The sequence below is a fragment of the Orcinus orca genome, chromosome 3 (assembly GCF_937001465.1).
Source record: "Orcinus orca chromosome 3, mOrcOrc1.1, whole genome shotgun sequence".
NCBI classification, from domain to species: domain Eukaryota; kingdom Metazoa; phylum Chordata; class Mammalia; order Artiodactyla; family Delphinidae; genus Orcinus; species Orcinus orca.
Window position 1 is genome coordinate 68,148,672 of NC_064561.1, and position 22,423 is coordinate 68,171,094.

General features: G+C 35.1%; 1 protein-coding gene across 14 annotated transcripts in view; it reads right to left on the reverse strand.

Annotated features, from left to right (window-relative positions):
• ANKHD1 (ankyrin repeat and KH domain containing 1) overlaps positions 1 to 22,423 on the reverse strand; it is a 123,442-nt gene that overhangs the window by 79,112 nt on the left and 21,907 nt on the right. For all 14 annotated transcript variants that reach the window (XR_004477137.2, XR_004477136.2, XR_004477135.2 and 11 more), the window contains exons 2-8: positions 21,192 to 21,345; positions 17,024 to 17,180; positions 16,156 to 16,303; positions 15,270 to 15,417; positions 13,432 to 13,665; positions 11,430 to 11,524; positions 3 to 240 (exon numbers count right to left, since the gene is read on the reverse strand). Coding sequence is in view for 10 of the 14 variants with exons in the window: in XM_033406634.2 (XP_033262525.1) it covers positions 3 to 240; positions 11,430 to 11,524; positions 13,432 to 13,665; positions 15,270 to 15,417; positions 16,156 to 16,303; positions 17,024 to 17,180; positions 21,192 to 21,345 (1,174 nt within the window). In the remaining 4 variants the exon portion in view is untranslated. The remainder of the gene's footprint in view (positions 1 to 2; positions 241 to 11,429; positions 11,525 to 13,431; positions 13,666 to 15,269; positions 15,418 to 16,155; positions 16,304 to 17,023; positions 17,181 to 21,191; positions 21,346 to 22,423) is intronic.

A 22,423-nucleotide genomic window follows, 5' to 3' on the forward strand; every position in this document is an offset into this window, starting at 1 on the left:
ACCTTGTGCTAAGAGTAGTGCCACCATCTCTTCGTGTCCTTCCCGAGCAGCTTCCATCAAGGGAGTGTATCCTTCATCATTAACTTCCTCAAGATTTGCGCCCCTCTCAATAAGTAGAGCTGCCAATTCAACGTGTCCTCCACAGGCAGCTAGCGTTAATGGAGACTCAAATGAATCTGCAGGCATATTCACTTGAGCACCACTATCCAAAAGCAAACGTGCCACCTCTACATGTCCATCCTGCAGATTTTCAGAAGTAAAACAAGAAGAAAGGAAGTTTTGTTTTGTTTTGATATTTTTTAAGCGAGAGAAGAAAAGCAAGAGATTGAGGAAAGACAAGAGGAAAAAAAAGGAGAGGCAGCTTAGAGGCATATATATTACCATGACCATCTGAACAATTTTTGAAATCTATCTTACCAAAAGTCCATTAAAATTATTTTACCTTACTTTTGAGCAAGCCCAAAATTTTCCACAAGAATCAGACTTGTGAGATACAGTTACAACTCCAAATAATTTTGAATTTCCACATTCTTTGAAGTTCAAAAAATTGTTAAATCCATAGTCAACAGTAACTCGAAATAAAATAATTACTGTTTATACTACAGCCAGAGTCAAACATAGCTATAGCCTCAAACTTAAGTGTCATGTTTAAGTGTAGAAACTGTGTTAGATCTATTTAAGAAAAGAAGACTTCGCATAAAGTAACACAACAAATTCTGTGAAGTCATTACCACTTGGGATTATGTCACCAAGGTAAATCCCTGTGGACTGATCCTATCCTATATTTTTTCTCATCACTAACTTGTAATGAGGCAAAGAATTTTACAAAGATGTAAAAGTAACTCGTATTCACTTGTAAATAATTTTACCATGAGCCCATCTGCATAGACAGTAAGGCAATTAATATTCTCATGGAGTGTATCCATTCTATCCCTCTATCATCATACATACATTTCTTCAGTTTCAAATTCTATGCTACAAAATTTTATGTAACTCCTTAACTCCTGTTGTGCATATAAAGACAAATGGTATTGTTCTTTATTTCAAAAATGACCCAAATATTGCTAATGAAAAGTAAAGACTGAGTACAAAAATAAGGTTTTATAAGGTTGGGCAATTCTTTTACTAAAGAATTAATTAAAGAAACCTTAATTAAATATTAGGTTTCAGGATCCATCTAGAGTTTCATTATAGTTAACTAAATAACTAACTTAGCTGTAACCACTTTTGACATGATGTCAAAAACAAATGACTTCACATTAAAATTTTAGTTTTACTAATACTTCAAATATATGTAAAATAAAATATATTTTAACCAAATTCCTATATTGAGTTACTGGTGTTTGATATACAATTCTAATTGAAAAGAAAATAAGGGTTTATGAATGCCCACAGATCAGGGAACTACTATTGCGCCCAGCTTCTCTAGGCTCCCAAGAAATTGTTTTGCTTGAATTTAATTTCTGAAGAGTCTTTATATACTGCCAACATATCTTGAGTACATACCTTACAAAGGAATTGTACTAAGCACTTTTTTTATGTTAATGAACAATATTATTTCTAACAAAGGAAAAAAGAACAAAATAAGAAATTAAAAGAAGAATAATCCACTCTTAAAGGCCTAATATCATTATTAGAAATTTTTTAAATTCTAAGACTTTAGTCTTAGCCTTTGAGCAGTAGCTGGGATTGGACTTACTCTCTATCATAAACAACTATAAAAATTGGGGAAAAAAGATAAAACAACTGGAGGCACTGGACAGCAACCAAGCTAGGGCTAGGGTTATGATAACTTAAAGAAGGGAGCATTTGAGATGCTCCCATTTTTTTTTAAATAAAATATATATATATATTTTTAGCATCTTTATTGGAGTATAATTGCTTTACAATGGTGCACCAGTTTCTGCTTTACAACAAAGTGAATCAGCTATACATATACATATGCCTTCATACCTCCTCCCTCTTGCTTCTCCCTCCCACCCTCCCTATCCCACCCCTCTACGTGGTCACAAAGCACTGAGCTGATCTCCCTGTACTATGCGGCTGCTTCCCACTAGCTATCTATTTTACATTTGGTAGTATATATAAGTCCATGCCACTCTCTCACTTCGTCCCAGCTTACCCTTCCTCCCCCCCGTGTCCTCAAGTCCATTCTCTACGTCTGCATCTTTACTCCTGTCCTGCCCCTAGGTTCTTCAGAACAATTTTTTTTTAGAGTCCATATATATGTGTTAGCATATGGTATTTGTTTTTCTCTTTCTGACGTACTTCACTCTGTATTACAGACTCTAGGTCCATCCACGTCACTACAAATAACTCAATTTTGTTTCTTTTTATGGCTGAGCAATATTCAATTGTATGTATGTGCCACATCTTCTTTATCCATTTCACCTGTCGATGGACACTTAGGTTGATTCCATGTCCTAGCTATTGTAAACAAAGCTGCAATGAACACTGTGATACATGATTTTTTTTTTTTTTTTTTTTTGCTGTACGCGGGCCTCTCACTGTTGTGGCCTCTCCTGTTGCGGAGCACAGGCTCCGGACACACAGGCTCAGTAGCCATGGCTCACGGGCCCAGCCGCTCCGTGGCATGAGGGATCTTTCCAGACCAGGGCACGAACCCGTGTCCCCTGCATCAGCAGGTGGACTCCCAACCACTGCGCCACCAGGGAAGCCCCATGACTCTTTTTGAATTATGGTTTTCTCAGGGTATATGCCCAGTAGTAGGATTGCTGGGTCATATGATAGTTCTATTTGTAGTTTTTTAAGGAACCTCCATAGTGGCTGTATCAATTTACATTCCCACCAACAGTGCAAGAGGGTTCCCTTTTCTCCACACCCTCTCCAGCATTTATTGTTTGCAGATTTTTTATGATGGCCATTCTGACTGATGTGAGGTGATATCTCATTGTAGTTTTCATTTGCATTTCTCTAATGATTAGTGATGTTGAGCATCCTTTCATGTGTTTGTTGGCTATCTGTATATCTTCTTTGGAGAAGTGTCTATCTAGGCCTTCTGCCCATTTTTGGATTGGGTTGTTTGTTTTTTTGATATTGAGCTGCATGAGCTGCTTGTAAATTTTGGAGATTAATCCTTTGTCAGTTGCTTCATTTGCAAATATTTTCTCCCATTCTGAGGGTTGTCTTTTGGTCTTGTTTATGGTTTCCTTTGCTATGCAAAAGCTTTTAAGTTTCATTAGGTCCCATTTGTTTATTTTTATTTCCATTTCTCTAGGAGGTGGGTCTACAAGGATCTTGCTGTGATTTATATCATAGAGTGCTCTGCCTATGTTTTCCTCTAAGAGTTTTATAGTGTCTGGCCTTACATTTAGGTCTTTAATCCATTTTGGGTTTATTTTTGTGTATGGTGTTAGGAAGTGTTCTAATTTCATTCTTTTACATGTAGCTGTCCAGTTTTCCCAGCACCACTTATTGAAGAGGCTGTCTTTTCTCCACTGTATATTCTTGCCTCCTTTATCAAAGGTAAGGTGACCATATGTGTGTGGGCTTATCTCTGGGCTTTCTATCCTGTTCCATTGATCTATATTTCTGTTTTTGTGCCAGTACCATACTGTCTGTATTACTGTAGCTTTGTAGTATAGTCTGAAGTAAGGGAGCCTGATTCCTCCAGCTCCGTTTTTCTTTCTCAGGATTGCTTTGGCTATTTGGGGTCTTTTGTGTTTCCATACAAATTGTGAAATTTTTTGTTCTAGTTCTGTGAAAGATGCCATTGGTAGTCTGATAGGGATTGCATTGAATCTATAGATTGCTTTGGGTAGTACAGTCATTTTTACAATGTTGATTCTTCCAATCCAAGAACATGGTATATCTCTCCATCTGTTTGTATCATCTTTAATTTCTTTCATCAGTGTCTCATAGTTTTCTGCATACAGGTCTTTTGTCTCCTTAGGTAGGTTTATTCCTAGGTATTTCATTCTTTTTGTTGCAATGGCAAATGGGAGTGTTTCCTTAATTTCTCTTTCAGATTTTTCATCATTAGTGTATAGGAATGCAAGAGATTTTTGTGCATTAATTTTGTATCCTGCTACTTTACCAAATTCATTGATTAGCTCTAGTAGTTTTCTGATAGAGTCTTTAGGATTCTCTATGTATAGTATCATGTCATCTGCAAACAGTGACAGCTTTACTTCTTTTCCGATTTGGATTCAACTATGTTGACTAATAGTGGTGAGAGTGGGCAACCTTGTCTTGTTCCTGATCTTAGTGAAAATGGTTTCAGTTTTTCACCATTGAGAATGATGTTGGCTGTGGGTTTGTCATATATGGCCTTTATTATGTTGAGGTAAGTTCCCTCTATGCCTTCTATCTGCAGGGTTTTTATCATAAATGGGTGTTGAATTTTGTCAAAAGTTTTTTCTGCATCTATTCAGATGATCATATGGTTTTTATCCTTCAATTTGTTAATATGGTGTGTCACATTGATTGATTTGCACATATTGAAGAATCCTTGCATTCCTGGGATAAACCTCACTTGATCATGGTGTATGATCCTTTTAACGTGCTGTTGGATTCTGTTTGCTAGTATTTTGTTGAGGATTTTTGCATCTATGTTCATCAGCGATATTGGCGTATAGTTTTCTTCCTTTGTGACATCTTTGTCTGGTTTTGGTATCAGGGTGATGGTGGTCTTGTAGAATGAGTTTGGGAGTGTTCCTCCCTCTGCTATATTTTGGAAGAGGTTGAGAAGGATAGGTGTTAGCTCTTCTCAAAATGTTTGATAGAATTTGCCTGTGAAGCCATCTGGTCCTGGGCTTTTGTTTGCTGGAAGATTTTTAATCACAGTCTCAATTTCAGTGCTTGTGATTGGTCTGTTTATATTTTCTATTTCTTCCTGGTTCAGTCTCAGTAGGCTGTACTCTTCTAAGAATGTGTCCATTTCTTCCAGGTTGTCCATTTTATTGGCATATAGTTGCTTGTAGTAATCTCTCATGATCCATTGTATTTCTTCAGTGCCAGTTGTTCCTTCTCCTTTTTCATTTCTAATTCTGTTGATTTGAGTCTTCTCCCTTTTTTTCTTCATGAGTCTGGCTAATGGTTTATCAATTTTGTTTATCTTCTCAAAGAACCAGGTTTTAGTTTTATTGATCTTTGCTATTGTTTCCTTCATTTCTGATCTGATCTTTATGATTTCTTTCCTTCTGCTAACTTTGGGGTTTTTTTATTCTCTTTCTCTAACTGCTTTAGGTGTAAGTTTAGGTTGTTTATTTTAGATGTTTCTTGTTTCTTGAGGTAGGATTGCATTGCTATAAACTTCCCTCTTAGAACTGCTTTTGCTGCATCCTATAGGTTTTGGGTTGTCGTGTTTTCAGTGTCATTTGTTTCTAGGTATTTTTTGATTTCCTCTTTGATTTCTTCAGTGATCTCTTGTTTATTTAGTAGTGTATTGTTTAGCCTCCATTCACTCTAACTTTTTCTCTTTGGGCATCTTCCAAACCATGGCCCAAGGAAATATATCCTAAACAAAGAGTGAACATTTTTACGACCAAAGAGTAAGGACCTAGGAGTAAAAGTGATGCTGAATTAAGCCTCAATAGGATCAGGGTGATTCACTGGTAATTTAACTGCCTGCTAGAACAGAATTTAACAGGCTTAAAAGGAATACAGGATAATCCAGGGCCTTGAAAACGGATCATCCACAGCATATGGATTACAAAAAAAATTACTAGACATATTAAGGGGCAAGAAAAAGTAACTGATCATCAAGATATAAAATAATAAAAGTTGACCCAGAAGTGAATCAAATATAGTAGTCAGAAGAAAAGAACTTCAAAATAACTACTAGATATATCAAAAAAAAATACAGGGAAAAAATTGAGAAAATGGATGAGGGAAAAAAAAAAAAGGGCAGGTACCAAAACAACAAAGCTCCAAAATGTGGGGGAAAAGTGAAGCAACTAGAAGAAGAAATAGACAAATCCACAAGCATAGTTGGGAGATTTCAACACCCCCTCTCAACAACTGTTAGAACAGCTAAGACAGAAATTCAGAAAGGATGTAGAAGAACTCCACCATCTGTCAACAGGTCTTAATAAAACACTCCACTGACCAAAAGCAGAATATTCATTCTTTTCAAATGCCCATGGAATATATATGCACATCCTGACTATAAAATAAACCTCAAGAATTTTTTTTATGGTGTTTACTTTCTTTTTTTTCTATTGGAGTGTAACTGCTTTACAATGCTGTGTTAGTTTCTGCTGTACAATGAAGTGAATCAGCTATATGTATACATATATCCCCTTCCTCTTAGACCTCCCTACCACCCCCACCACCCATCCCACCCATCTAGGTCATCACAGAGCACTGAGCTGAGCTTCCTGTGCTCTATAGCATGTTCCCGCTAGCTATCTATTTTACTCATGGTAATCAAACCTCAAGAATTAAAGAACTCAAATCATACAGTGTGTTCTCTGATCAGAATGTAATCAAAGTAGAAATCATTAACAGACAACAGGAAAATTTTCAAACATTCAAACGTTTAAAACTAAACAACACATTGAAAGAGAATAACATATACTCCAATAAAAATTAATTTTAAAATTCGGGGACTTCCCTGGTGGCGCGGTGGTTGGGAATCCGCCTGCCAATGCAGGGGACACATGCCACAGAGCAACTAAGCCCATGAACCACAACTACTTAGCCTGCGCTCTACAGCCCGCGAGCCACAACTACTGAGGCCTGAACGCCTAGAGCCCTGCTCTGCAACAAGAGAAGCCACTGCAATGAGAAGCCCTGGCACCGCAACAAAGAGTAGCCCCAACTCACCCTGCAACTAGAGATAGCCCGTACACAGCAACAAAGACCCAACATAGCCAAAAAGAAATAAATGAATAAATAAATTTTAAAAAAAAAGAAAAGAAAGAGAATAACCATCCAATCAACCCACAGAATCATAAAAAATAATGCATGGCCCTTGTATTAAGCCACTATGTTTTGAGTGATTTGTTATGCAGTAATATACAATTGGAAGTAACACAGGCAAAAATGTGCTTTACTTAATCACATATCAAAAAACATTTGTACTTCCACGTAATTTTCTTGTCATTAAACCTGTCTTAAAAACTCAGATTGCTCTGATTTCTTTGAATTTGATGTATGCTTCGTAGATATACATATATCTATGATATCTAAGTGCTTACAGATGTAGAAGAAAAATGGTTCCTGGACTGATCTATGACCAAATATGTTGGATACATTTTTGGAATCCAGCACTGTTTTATCAACAAAAGAATATATTTGCTAAGTAATATCCTTTGAAACATGTTTATTTTGAAAATTTGTGCTATCAACAGAAAATTTACATTAAATAGATTTTGCAACTGTTAGTAAAAAATTATTGGCATATGTAAAATATTTCACGTTTAGTGTCAAAATTTTTTCTATGATTTTTCTAACAAATATTCTTATTTTTAAAATTTGGTTTAAATAAGGGTCAGGGTAACGTTAGTGGCAAAAACACTCAGCTGAAAAAAGAAGACCTAGACTTAGAAAGGGCTACCACATACTGTTGCACAACCTACACAATTGATTGTGGTGTGCCCAGGACTCCAACATCTGCTATCTAACTATCTAACTCTGCATGTTTTGGGAAAAGATTACCCAATTTCTTTGTTTCTCAGTTCTTTCAGTTATGAAATAAAGAGACTGACTTAAGGTTCTAACCTAAAGATTTTATGTTGAGAGCATTAAAGGTAATATTTCTCTTTGATACAAAATGCTTGCATGATATATCTAATTCTAGGTTATCCTGGAAAGAAGCAAATAAATGCATTCTAGGTTATCCATAGATTATACTAGTCAATTTACTTTATAAGGTTTTAATATGAAGCTACAAAAACTTTAGAAAGATGTCTGTTACCTCCAAAATTAGAGTTTTATCAGTAATAACTCTAAAGCTAAATACATTACTTTAGGGTTACATGTTACTGTCCTTTTCCAAAAACATACCCAATCATAATTGTGTTAAATCTAGAATCAGGTTAAGAAATCATACAAACCAGAAACCAATTAAAGAAACAAAAAAAAGAACAAACTAAACCAAAACTAGCAGAAGGAAGGAAATAATAAAGATTAGTGCAGAGATAAAATAAAGACTAAAAAACAAGAGAGAAAAATCAATGAAACCAATAACTCCTTCTTTAAAAAGATCAACAAAATCAACAAAGCTAGAAGAACTAAGAAAAAGAAGACTCAAATTACTAAAATCAGAAATGAAAGAGGGGATATTACTACTGATAGTATAGAACTAGAAAGGATTATAAAAGAGAACTATGAACAACTGTATACCAACAAATTGAATAACCTTGATGAAATGGACAAATTCCTAGAAACACAAAACCTACCAAGGCTACATCACAAACAAGTAAAAAATGTAAACAGACATATATCTAGTAAGGAGACTGAATCAATAATAAAAAGTCTCCCAACAAAGAAAACCCCTGGACCTGATAGCTTCACTGGTGAATTCTACTAAACACTTAAGGAAGAATTAGCTCCAATCCTTCTCAAATTCTTCCCCCCAAAATTAAAGAGGAGGTAAGACTTAAACTCATATTAAAAGGATTATACACCATGACCAAGTGGGATTTACTCCTGGAGTTCAAGGATGGATCAACATACGAAAACTGATTGATGTAATATACCACATTAACAGAATAAGGGAAAAAAAACACATGATTGGGACTTCCCTGGTGGTCCAGTGGTTAAGAATCTGCCTCCCAATGCAGAGGATGTGGGTTTGATCCCTGGTCAGGGACCTAAGACCCCACATGCTGCAAGGCAACTAAGCCCATGTACCGCAACTACTAAGCCCGCCCAACTAGACAGAAGACCACACACCACAGCGAAGAGCCCACTTGCGCAACTAAGACCCAATGCAGCCAAATTAATTAATTAATTTTTTAAAATTGTATAAGTTCCATTTAAAAAAAACTACTGAGCCCATGTGCCACAGCTACTGAAGCCCATGCGCCTAGAGCCCGTGCTCTGCAACAAGAGAAGCCTCCACGATGAGAAGCCCACGCACCACAATGAAGAGTAGTCCCCACTCACCGCAACTAGAGAAAGCCTGTGCACAGCAACGAGGCCCAACACAGGCAACCCCCCGCAAAAAAAAGATGTCAGTACTACCCAAAGCAATCTACAGATTCAATGTAATCTCTATCAAAGCCCAATGGAGTTTTTTGCAGAAATAGAAAGGACCATCTTAAAATTCATATGCAATTTAAAGAAGCCCTGAATAGCCAAAACAATCTTGAAAAATAAAAATAAAGCTGGAGGACTCACACTTCCTGATGTCAAAACTTATACAAAGCTACAATAATCACAACTTTGTCATCCTGGCTTAAAGACAAACATACAGACCAATGGAATAGAATAGAGCCCAAAAATAAACCTGGGTCAAATGATTGGTGAGATGATTTTTGGCAAGTGTCAAGACGATTCAAATGGGAAAAGTCAGTCTTTTCCACACTGATGCTGGCAAAACTGGATATCCACATGCAAAAGAATGAAATTTAACCCTTAACTAACATCATATACAAAAATTAACTCAAAATGGATCAAAGACCTAAATATAAGAGCTAAAACTATAAAACTCTTAGAAGAAAACACAGAACTAATGCTTCATGATATTGGATTTGGCAATGATTTCTTGGATATGACATCAAAGGCGCAGGCAACAACAACAACAAAAATAGATAAACTGAACTTAAATTAAAAACTTTTGAAAAAGAAAAACAAAAAAACAAACAACTTTGTGCACAAAAGGGCACTCTATCAACAGAGTAAAAGGGCAACCCACAGAATGGGAGAAAATATTTATCATGTATCTGATAAGGGATTAATATCCAGAATATATAAAGAACTCCTAAAACTCATCAACAAAAAACAGGCTAATTAAAAAATGGGCAAATGACTTGAATAGACATTTCTCCAGAATATATACAAATGGCCAATAAGCACATGAAAAGATGCTCAATATCACTAATCATTAGGGAAATGCAAATAAAACCTACAGTGAGGAAAATGAAAATCAAAACTATAAACATAAGGATGATAACTATCAGAAAAAAAAAAAGAAAGAAAGAGACTTCCCTGGTGGCACAGTGGATAAGAATCTGCCTTAAAATGCAGGGGACATGGGTTCGAGCTCTGGTCCGGAAAGATCCCACACGCTGCGGAGCAACTAAGCCCATGCACTACAACTACTGAGCCTGCGCTCTAGAGCCCACGAGCCACAACTACTGAGTCCATGTGCCACAACTACTGAAGCCCATGTGCCTAGAGCCCGTGCTTTGCAACAAGAGAAGCCACCACAATGAGAAGCCTGCGCACCACAATGAAGAGTAGCCCCCGCTCAGCTCAACTAGAGAAAGCCCGCGCGCAGCAACAAAGACCCATCGCAGCCAAAAAAATAAAAATTAAGTTAAAAAAAACCCAAAACACCCAGAAAATAACAAGTGTTGGTGAGGATGTGGAGAAAATGGAACCCTCGTACACTACTGGTGGGAACATAAAATGGTACACCTGCTGTGGAAAACAGTATGGTGGTGGTTCCTCAAAACATTAAAAACAGAATTACCATATGATCAAGGCGTCTCGCTTTTGGGTATATATCCAAAAGAACTGAAAACAGGACTCAAACAGATATTTATACACCCGTGTTCACAGCAGCATTATTCACAATAGCTAAAGCATGGAGGCGATGCAAGTGTCCATCAGTGGATAAATGGATAAGCAAAATGTGGTACATACAATAAAATATTATGTAGCCTTAAAAAACAAAGGAAATTCTGACATGCTACAACACGGATGAACCTGAGGACATCATGCTAACTGAAATAAGTCAGTCACAAAAAGACAAATATTGTATGATTCCACTTATATGAGGCACTTAATGTAGTCAAAATGATAGAGATAGAAAGTGGAATGGTGATCACAAGGAATAGGAAGAAGTGGGGAATGGAAAGTTGCTGTTTAATGGAAACAGAGTTTCAGTTTTATAAAGATGAAAAGAGTTCCGAAAATGGATGGTAGTGATGGTTGCACAGCATTATGCATATACTTAATAACTCTCAAAAATGGTTAACATGGTAAATTTTATGATATGTGTATTTTACCATAATGAAAGAATTGGGAAGAAAATAAAAGTACATCAGTGTGTTGAAAATGACATAGCCAAGCCTGCCTTTTGTATGATTTCTTACATTAACAGATTTACTATCAAAAGATAAACAAAACATCGTAAACTCCCCCTTCCCTCTCTGATAATGTACAAAATTTTCAAGATCTTTACCATCTCATAATAATGATTTTTCCAAAAGAATACCAATAATTCCCAAAGGTTGAAACACATATGACCCTTTCTTCCCATAAAATCTCATGTGAGTGCAATTTAAAATTACCATGCAAGCCTCCATTAAGGCAGTGTGCATCTCATCTGTTTTGTGCTCTTGATCTGCACCAGCATCAAGCAGAAAGCGAACCATATCCAAATGGCCTTTAAAAAAAAGAACACAAATTTTAAAACTATATTTCTCAAGAACTATCGATTTAATATATAAGTATTAAAATAGGGAATCTTTTTCTTTCAGGTGTCTATACAAAAATTTACAAGAGAACTTATTTTGTGTTCAATAAAGAAATCAATGACAATTTTACAAAGCCAATCCAAAATAATAAGCAGGCTCTCGTCAAGGTCTTATCTAGGTTTTAAAGACTGAATTAGTTCAAAGCACATTAATTCAAGTAAAGCAATAAAGTAATAATACTTATTCTTTGATTTACTCTGTATAAAATATAAATCAAAACACTGAAATCAAATAGAATGCCAGGTAAAGTATGTTTGGATCATATTTTTCAGAAAAAAAGCTTTAAAATAATAACCATAAACTCACTGTGGCAATGAGCAGGCAGAGAAAACTCCATTCAAAATAATTTCAACCCTCTTGATACATTTAGTATATAAAAAGCCCTATAATAGTCAATAAGAAAAAGACAAACACTCCAGTAGAAAAATGGATGAACGACATGAAATGGTAATTCAAAAAAAGAAGTGAAAATGAATATTAAACTGATGAAAAAAATATTAAACCTTCCTATAAAAAAATTGCAAATTAAAATAAGACACCATTTTTTACTATCAAAATGGCAAATATTAAAAAGAATAATACCCAGTGTTGGTGAGGGTGTAGGGTGGGGTAAAGGGCACTCTCAAACACTGCTGGTGGGAGTGTAAATTGGTTCAACCTTTCTAGAAGGCAATTTGGCAATATGTATCAAAAGCCTTAAAAATGTCCATACCCTTTGACCCAGCAATTCCACTTCCAGGAATTTATCCTAAGGAAATAATCAGAGATTAGGCAAAGATGTCTGCACAAGGATGTTATCACAGTGTTTTTAATAATAGTGAAAAACTGGGAACAATGCAAGTGTCCAACAATAGGCAATTATGGTGCATCCATTTGATGTATTTGGCAGAGATTGCTAGTTTCCTACCCAATATACATTCTCTCATTTTTCCTTAATAACAGAACTCCCGATTTCATCTCAGTGGCAACATGCCTGACTAAAAGACTACATTTTCCAGCCTCCCTTGCTACTATGTGTAGCCAATGAGATGTAAAAGGGACTTATAAGGCAGAACTTCTAGGAAGATTCCTTAAAGGTAGCTTACTAAGTTGGAAGGCATTCCTCATTTTGCCCTTACCCTCTTCATCCTTCCTAGAATATGGATTGCTGGAGCCCTAGCTACCATCTTTGATTATAGTTCCACATCTGAGGATTCAATCAACTTTGGATTGTTTAGTACTATAGTACACACTTACTGAAAAAAGTCTGTATGTAAGTGAACCTGTGCAGTTCAAAACCATGTTGTAAGAGTCAAGTGTATATATATTTGTTTATAAACATACTTAAAAAACAAACTAGAAGTAAATATACTAAAATATTGTTTACATGCTTTTTAAATCTTTAGATGGTAGCATTACATGTCATTGTAAAACTTCTTTACACTATTCTGTGTTTTTCAGGTTTTCTATATCAAGTGTGATTATTATTATTTGAGTGTGTATTATTTTTAAAATAAAGGTTGGAAAAATCATATAAAACAAAAGTTATTAAAGAATGGAAACCCTCTAAGTCTGTGCTAAGAGTTTTGGTTGACCTTATAGCTAGTTGAATAAATTTGAATTAAAATAATAAAAAAACATATACTATGAAACTATACTTTAGGAAATACATGCTAAAATGGACTTTCTATATAATCTCTTAGAAGCTAGATAATTTTATAGCACAGGGAAAGTGTAAGAAATATAAAATTAACTCAAATACTCAATATTCAAATATTTAAATATTCAAAGTTGCTATGAAAAAGACCCTATAAACATATATATATTTATAGAGTACCTTTGTAGCATGCAAGTGTAAGAGCACTTTCTTTGAATTCGTTAGAATGAGTGTTGATGCCTGCCCCATGATCTAGAAGAACTCTTGCAACTTCCACATGACCTGCACTGGCTGCTTCCATTAAGGGGGTATGTCCATTTTCATTATGATCTTCTATATTTGCGCCTTCATTAAGTAGCACTTTCACAATGTCAACAAATCCTCCAGCACAGGCATAAGTTAGTGCAGTGTTTCCTAAAAAAGAACAAAAAGAAATTAAAAATTATGATAAAACTGATATAATTACGATTATACTACTGCTCTAGTTCTATCTCTTCAATTACCTTACATAAACCACTAGAACTACTATCTCATTTTTTTGTTGTATTGGTTAGAAGCATCATCTTAATTTTTTCACTAATTAAAAGGCTTATTATAAACAAACCAATTTACCTCTCTCCATATTTCCTTAGCTTGTAAAATAAGATTAAGTGCCATCTTGAAAAATTATTTCCAACATATTTTCATATAAAATATTTTAATGTACCACTCAAAGTTATTGCTTTTTCTTTCAACACAGTACAACTTAGAAACACTTAACATTTTCTTTCTATGTACATTCATTTCTTAATTTTCTTTTACCTCTCCTTTATCTTTACACATTTATTCATTTAGTCTACATTTATGAGACCCAGGGAGACAGATATAAATCCCTCTCAGCATAATTCCTTCAAAATAAAAATTTATTTAAAAGGTCATTATTCCCTGATTTGCCACTTATTCCTTTCCTGATTTTGTTTTGAGGACTCTTATTTATTAAAGGGAGTAGGGAGATGGTTTAACCATCCAACAGTGTGAGATTGAATAAGACTGTTTTAAAGGTTCAGCAAGAAAACTATCATTTCAAACCCAATTTGTTCAGAATTCAACTGTTTAACAGTCTCAGACATGGAGGATATTAATATTACTAGGACCTAGACAAGGTGGTCAGCAAAGTAACCTATAATCCTTTTTAAGAAGTCATGGTCATTTAAAAAATAAATTAGGCTACATTTAATATATACTTAATGGTATGGAAGACTGATATGCTTTCATTATTGAAACTGTATTTTAAGCCATGTGCTTTCCTCACTAAATCCAAGGAATCTCATTACTAAATGTACAGCTATAACTGAAGACATATGACCGAGGCTTATAAAGAACCTTACTAGAGTAGCTTTCATGCTGCAGCAGAATATCTTATTAGTAAATGCATTCTGTACACCTGACAGAAAAAACTCTATAGGGTTTTGACTCTCAGGTTAATCTATATAAGGGAGTTGTATTTAAATGAGATAAAGAATTGTGAAAGATACAGTTCATAAATTTGCCTCTTTGTACATTATATATATTGTGGCAAAAAAGAAATTGCCCCCAGCAAAAAAACTGTCACTCTTTTTTTTTTTTTTTGCAGTACGCGGGCCTCTCACCGCCGCGGCCGCTCCCGTTGCAGAGCACAGGCTCCGGACGCGCAGGCCCAGCGGCCATGGCCCACGGGCCCAGCCGCTCCTAGGCATATGGGATCCTCCCGGACCAGGGCATGAACCCGTGTCCCCTGCATCGGCAGGCGGACTCTCAACCACTACGCCACCAGGGAAGCCCAAAACTGTCAATCTTGACCAAACAGAATGTAAGAGTGTTTCAAAGACTTTTAAAGATATCAAATTAATCTATATTTTACTCACAGATTCTAAACAAGGGCTATGATTTTTCTGTATGTTTACAACCAGTTTTCCCTAGGAATCAAATTTTTATCTCTCAGGTTATAGTTATTTATATCAATTTGTTTTCCTAAAATTAACACATCATTTTCTACATACCTGTTGCAGACTGGGAGTTGACATCTGCATCATGAAGAAGTAATAATTTCACAATATCTAAATAACCTCCACTGGATGCTGCCATTAGGGGGGTTATATCTCCTTTATTCCCTCTGTCTTCAACATTAGCATGCATAGCAAGCAATACCTTTAAAACACATATGCACACAGAGAGAAACTGTCAATTCTTACTATTAACATTACTTCTAAAGAATATATTGAATCTGGGAAGATATTCTTTTAGAGTGGAGGCAAGGAAAAATAAAAAATAATCACCTTTTGGGAAAATATGCCAATGATGTTCACTGCTCAAAACACCTGGTTAGATGTTATATTTTACAATACCATTACATAGTAATCTTTAAGTAAAGTAGGTAATCACATTAACCATCCAATTATACAATTTAACTGCTCCTGTCAAAGAATTAGTGTTATGCTCAGGATTATTTAGCAAGAGAACAGCAAAACTATACTCACAAGACACAAACTAACTGGTAAACACATGGCTATTTCCCAAGATTGCTCTAACAGGAAAAAAAAAAAACAAAACTAAAAGAATTGGGATAATCTAGATGAAATAAAAATAAATCAATATCTTTCATTATACTTGTATATTATTTCTAAAGGCAAGTTTAAAATATTATTATTATTTCTATGTTTTCCTTATTCATTAGGACTATTTTTGAGTAAGCGGCAGAAAAAAACGGACCATGCCAAGTTGCATGTACAGACAACAAAAATTAATTATGTATCAGTTTCTATTTTACCTACTGCCAAAAAGGAAAGACCTTGGCTTCTAATGATAATTTCTCTTATTAATGATAATAATAAACAAAACATCAAAACCCTTCCACAATTTTGATCACTAAAGATTATTTCTGCTTACTTGTGCTAATTCATAATACCCAGCTGAACAAGCCAAACACAGCAGGCTTTCTCCTTCTTCTGTATGTTCATTTACACTTCTGCCTTCATCTAGCAATTTACGAACAGCATTCACATCCCCATCTGAACAAGCTTCCGCCAGACTGCGACTGAAAACAAAACCAACAAAGAAAGACTCAAGGTCCTATGACAACGAGTTACGTTAAATATATACAGTTAGTCATATATAGAAAAATCTGATATGGTAAGAAGAAAATTATTTGAATATTTGTTTGCAATACTAATTTTTCATGTATGTGAACCAAGCCAGAAAGGCAATAAATAAATATGAAAACAGCCATCATTTTTATCTTTCAAAATGTCCTAATATACTCTCATATTAAATTTTAAATAAACTTTATACAGCATTAGATGCACAATTTTTTAAACTAATGTAATGATTCCCAAAGACATTTGGGATATAATCCTATGTCTTAGAATTTTATTTGATAACAGTGAGGTGACTAGATGAAATAGAAGGTAAAAATCTAAGTAAAATTTTTACTGCAGAATGACTAACAAAATCAGTGAATCTCAAACTTTAATGTGCATACAAATAGCCAATGTTTCTTGTTCAAAGGTAGATTCTGATTCAATAGATCCAAGATGGGGTCTGAAATTCTGAATTTCTATGATGCTGACGCTGCTAGTCCATGGACCATATTTGAGTAACACGGACCTAGATTATTGCATAAACAACCCATTTCATTTATTATTACTCAGGCAGTCAGTTTAGAGTTTCCTACTATAACCTTTAGAATAAGTAACTTCCTCAGAAATGAAAACCAGATATTGAATTGAATACCCAGCAGAAGTCATTAAACACATACGTGTCTACTTGTCCCGCATTGTGGCTGTTTTCCGCTCTCATCCGTGTCAGTGCAGCAGCAGCTTCATCCAGTGCACAACTTACTGAAGATGTCAGTCTTCGGAGTACCTCAGGATCTGCAAAGGCTTTACCATCAGCAGTTGACAATTTGCCAATTCCTTCAGTGTGCATCAATCAGTTCAGGGAAAGAAAAAGCATAAATGTGTAAACTGTAATTACATTTCTAAACACTATTCTCTAAGCCAAAATGGCATAATCTCCATATGCAAAGCTGATATTTCAATTTTGTCACTAATGTCAAAAGGCCATTGCATAACACCTATGTTTTAGTCTTTTCATCTTTACAGTGCACATAATACTAATTTATCCTCTACCTAACTCCAAATGTTAACTTAACATGATGCTTACTGTAATGAATGAATGAGATTTCTATCAAAGTACAATCACATCATAAGATCTCTAGTATAGGATCCTATCTATTTTCAGTACTAATGAAGGGGCTATTCTGTAATATTAAAACAAACAATCCAACAGTTTCTTCCTTTGATTGAATAGCCACCTAGAACCATTTTCTGGGGCAAGAGTGTAAATTAAAATAAATTAATTCTCATATTTAGTATTTGTTATGTGCTTATGATGTGCCAGACACTAGGGGGACAGAAAGGAATAAGACATAGTTCCTGTCCTTACAGAACTCACAATATGGTAAGTCTAAGTTGCCAATAAATCTTTTTCTCTAGATTCAGTGAGGAATCAGTGACTACTGCAACAAAATTTTGTTGATAATATCACCACCTGTTACTGCTGAAAATGAGAAACAGTCAATAAAATTTTATAGAACAAAAAAAAGGGAAACTTGCCCAATAAGATAAAAAATATATTGTGATGCTATTCAATTACAACAGTATGATAGTATGATACTTGCAAAGAAAAAAGATAATTTTATCAAGCATATGTAATAGCGGCAAACAAAAAAAGAACTTAGATCACCTGTGAATTCAATATATGATAAAGGTGACATTTCAAATCAGTGGATATAGGAGGGCTTATTTCATAAATATTGTTCAGAAACTGGTTATTTGAAAATTAGGTAAGATCTCAAATTCACACCATTTACAAAAATAAATACCAGGTAGACTTAAATGAAATCTGAAAAGTACTATTATACTATGTAGTATTTTTCTATTGCTGATGTAGAGGAGGTTTTTCTAAGCATGAGACCAAATCACAAAAGCTATAAAGTAAAAAATTAGTAAATGTGATATTAAACATTTTTAATTCCAATAAAAATTTCTATATAATTAAAGACACCATAAATAAAGTTAAGGCAAAATAAAAACTGGAAAAATTAACACCCAATGAATTTATATCATTTATAAAGAGCTACCGCACAACTTATTGATAATATTGAATGAACACAAACTATGAAATTGACCAAAAGAAGACTGAGGAAAGCTGTTGATAGGAATGTATACTGGCATAAACTTGAGGGACCACTTTGATAAAAGCGATCAAAATTTTGAATGCAAAAATATCCTCTGACCCAGCAATATAACTTTCTAGGAATCTGTCCTATGAAGATACTTGCACAAGCAAGAAAAGTTATAGATATACATGGATATGAACTACAGCATTATTTGTGATATCAAAAAAATTGGAAATAACGTAAAAATCCTTCAATAAGCCATTGGTAAAATAAACTGTGGTGCATCCAAGCAACAGAATATTATCTTACCCTTAAAGAAGGAGAAAGATCAACATATCCTGTTATGGAAGGATGGCCACAATAAATTAAGTGAAAAAAAGAAAATTATAATTTGTATAATATGATATAATTTCATTTAAAAAATCATGTATATTCAAACATATACATGTATTTATATAACTACAAGGGAAAGTCTGCAAGTATATGTAAACCTTTACAACGGGCAGGCTTTAAAATCTACTGAATACATTTCATATTGTTTTAGCTATTTTATATATTACATTTATAATTTAGAAAAGACTTGTTAAAAATTCTTCTTGAAATGCCCTTAATTCTTAATTTTCTTTAAAAATCTCAAAGAATCTTAAAGAAAAAAATATTTTCAACTTCAATTTTTTTGGTTAAAATAGCATTAAGAATTCTATCTTCTTAAGAAGCCTAGTAACGTCTAACACATTCTCATAATTGAAAACAATGCATAAGTCTTAAATGTTATAGGCTCAACACAATGTCCAAAAAGCAAATGAAAATACTAATGAACAAAAAAGTATTCATTAAGCCAACTGACTTGCACAGGGCTTCAAAGGAGTACATCATTTTTAAAAAACATCTGACAATTTCTTTGGATAAATATCATACCCAACAATGCCTGGAGTTTAAATTGTCAAAACACACAAAATTTAAAAATTCAGTAATTTCTCACACCTCCTGGAAGACATGATTTTCAAGGTTTATTTTCTCTCTCACAATATAGGTAAGAAAAGCAAGCAATTCTAAGGTACCTTGTATAAGGTATAAGTATATAAGTACTTATACTTAACCATGAACCTACAGAAAAATGCTCAATGTAGCAGAAAAGAGCCATCCCTGAGTGAGACTCATGAGGTGGCCAGAAAAAAGAGAAATAGGTTTAAAATCCTTAATTAGGGGTCTTGGAGTAGTACCCACAGTATGAGTGAAATGTCAGCCTAAACTAGAGAGGAGATGTACTATCACCAGTAAACAAAGCTTGATTTAGGGAAGGAAAGTAACTTAGTCCAGAAAAGACATGGAGAAGAAAAATGCATTTTCTCCACATTTCTCTGTGCTCTAAGCTGGTTCTAAAGCACAGGAAAAAAATTAAAAACTAAAAAAATTATATATATATATATGGTGGCCATGGCACTCCTATTTCAGGAATCTTACATAGACTATTCCTAAATCAAAAGTAGGAGACTCACAATAAATCCAAAGAAGGTAGGGACACCAAAGCAATTACTAATGTGATTTTTTTTTTTTTTGGCCACACTGCACACTGCATGCAGGATCTTAGTTCCCCAACCAGGGATCAAACCTATGCCCCCTGCAATGGAAACTTTTTTTAAAGAAGGTTTAAATTAAACCGTCTGCTCTAAATTAAACCATCTTCTGCTAGATACTTAAATTGTTTTGTTCAATCTAATTTTAAGTTTCGGTCAGTTCCAAAAAGACACATTAGATGGACTAAAAGTCAATCTGCTATAAATTTTACCTATGCTTTTTCATAAGAGGAGAAAGTTAAAGGAATAAAAAGAATCATCAAAGTAAACACATTCCTAACATACTATATATATGTCTTGGGACTTCACTGGTGGCACAGTGGCTGAGAATCCACCTGCCAATGTAGGGGACACGGGTTCGATCCCTGGTTTGGGAAGATCCCACGTGCTGTGGAGCAACTAAGCCCATGCGCCACAACTACTGAGCCTGAGCTCTAGAGCCCGCGAGCAGCAACTACGGAACCCACGTGCCACAACTACTGAAGCCTGCGTGCCTAGAGCCCGTGCTCCGCAACAAGAGAAGCCACCGTAATGAGAAGTCTGTGCGCCTCAACAAAGAGTAGCCCCCACTCGCCGCAACTAGAGAAATCCCACGCGCAGCAAGGAAGACCCAACACAGCTAAAAATAAATAAATTTTTAAAAAATGGTTAAATGTTACTGTATAGCAGGGAACTATACTCAATAACTTGTAGTAAACCATAATGGAAAAGAATATATATATGTGTAAAACTGAATCACTTTGCTGTACACCTGAAACTAACACAACATTGTAAATCAACTATGCTTCAATTAAAAAAAAAAGTTAGTGTTGAGCCTAGAAATCACTCACTGAGAACTTTCAACCAAGAATTTTTTAAACATAAAATGTGAACATTTTCTTTAGGAAATTAAAAAAGACAAATTTTACAGATTTCAAATTTTATATAACATATATAATTTGGGGATAATCTTTTATAACTTTGTATAGAGATGGAGTCTTGGGGGTTTTTTTTTGTCTTTTTTTTTTTTTTTTTTCCCAGCCATGCCACGCGGATTGCAGGATCTTAGTTCCCCTACCAGGGATCGAACCCATGCCCTTGGCAGTGAAAGCACAGAGTCCCAACCATGAACCACGAGGGTATTCCCTGGAGTCTTTTAAAAAGATGAAAAAGAGAAAATAAAGTACCTGCTGCTTCCAGCAATGCTTCTAGTCGTGCCTGTGTCTCTGGATCCACAGTGCGTAAGTCTGCTCCTTCTGCAGTACTTGATAAGAATATCTCTGATGTTGTTTTCAGCACCGGGTTATCCAGATCTTCTTGGTCCAAAATAAATGATTCAACCTGTTTAGGAATTAAAGATGCAATATCCATGAAGCTGATCTTAATATTGTTAGAATAACAGCAATTTAAGGTAATATGACTTCTGATTTGGAATTCAAATATAACCAAATAAATTATTGTAGAAACAGGGGGTTATAGGGAGGGACTTTGAGGGAGCCTCCTGACTATCTGCTTATCTTCAGACACGACTACAGATATAACCCAGACACACCAGATTAAAGTTTCCTGGAGAGCAATGAATCTTCTGTGCCTACCACAGAGCCTGAAAAGCGGCATTTTTTAAATGAAACAAGTACATCAACATAGGCCCTAGGAAGATGTATGCAGGAGTAGATAGTAGAAAGCCTAGATAGCATAAATAGGTCATTAAAGTATCATTTCTCCTCTCTTCCAATTAATATATTCAATTCTGACAAACTAAAGAAGATTTAATCCACTATCAAATATCCTAATTGCTCTAGACAGGAAAACTCTATTAGGTTAGGAATCATAGTCATTTGTTCACTGCTCTATCCTCTGAGCCTATGAATACCTTGTACATAGTACTTATTCAATACATATTTGTTGAAATGAATCCTATAAGCAAAATCAACTTACGAAAATAAACATGCAACCCTCTAATTTCAAATCAAGTTAATTCTAAATTTTCTTACCAAATAAAATATGCACAACCTTTCTGGGAAGCAATTTGGAAATGTGTATCAAAATGCTTTAAAAAGCACATGCCGTACTTCCCTGGTGGTGCAGTGGTTAAGAATCCGCCTGCCAATGCAGAGGGCACGGGTTCGAGCCCTGCTCCAGGAAGATCCCACATGCCGCGGAGCAACTAAGTCTGTGCACCACAACTGCTGAGCCTGAGCTCTAGACCCCAAGAGCCACAACTACTGAACCTGAGTGCCACAACTACTGAAGCCCACATGCCTAGAGCCTGTGCTCCGCAACAAGAGAAGCCACTGCAATGAGAAGCCCACGCACTGCAATGAAGAGTAGCCCCCGCTCACTGCAACTAGAGAAAGCCCGCGTGCAGCAACGAAGACCCAACGCAGCCATAAATAAATAAATTTATTTTTAAAAAGCA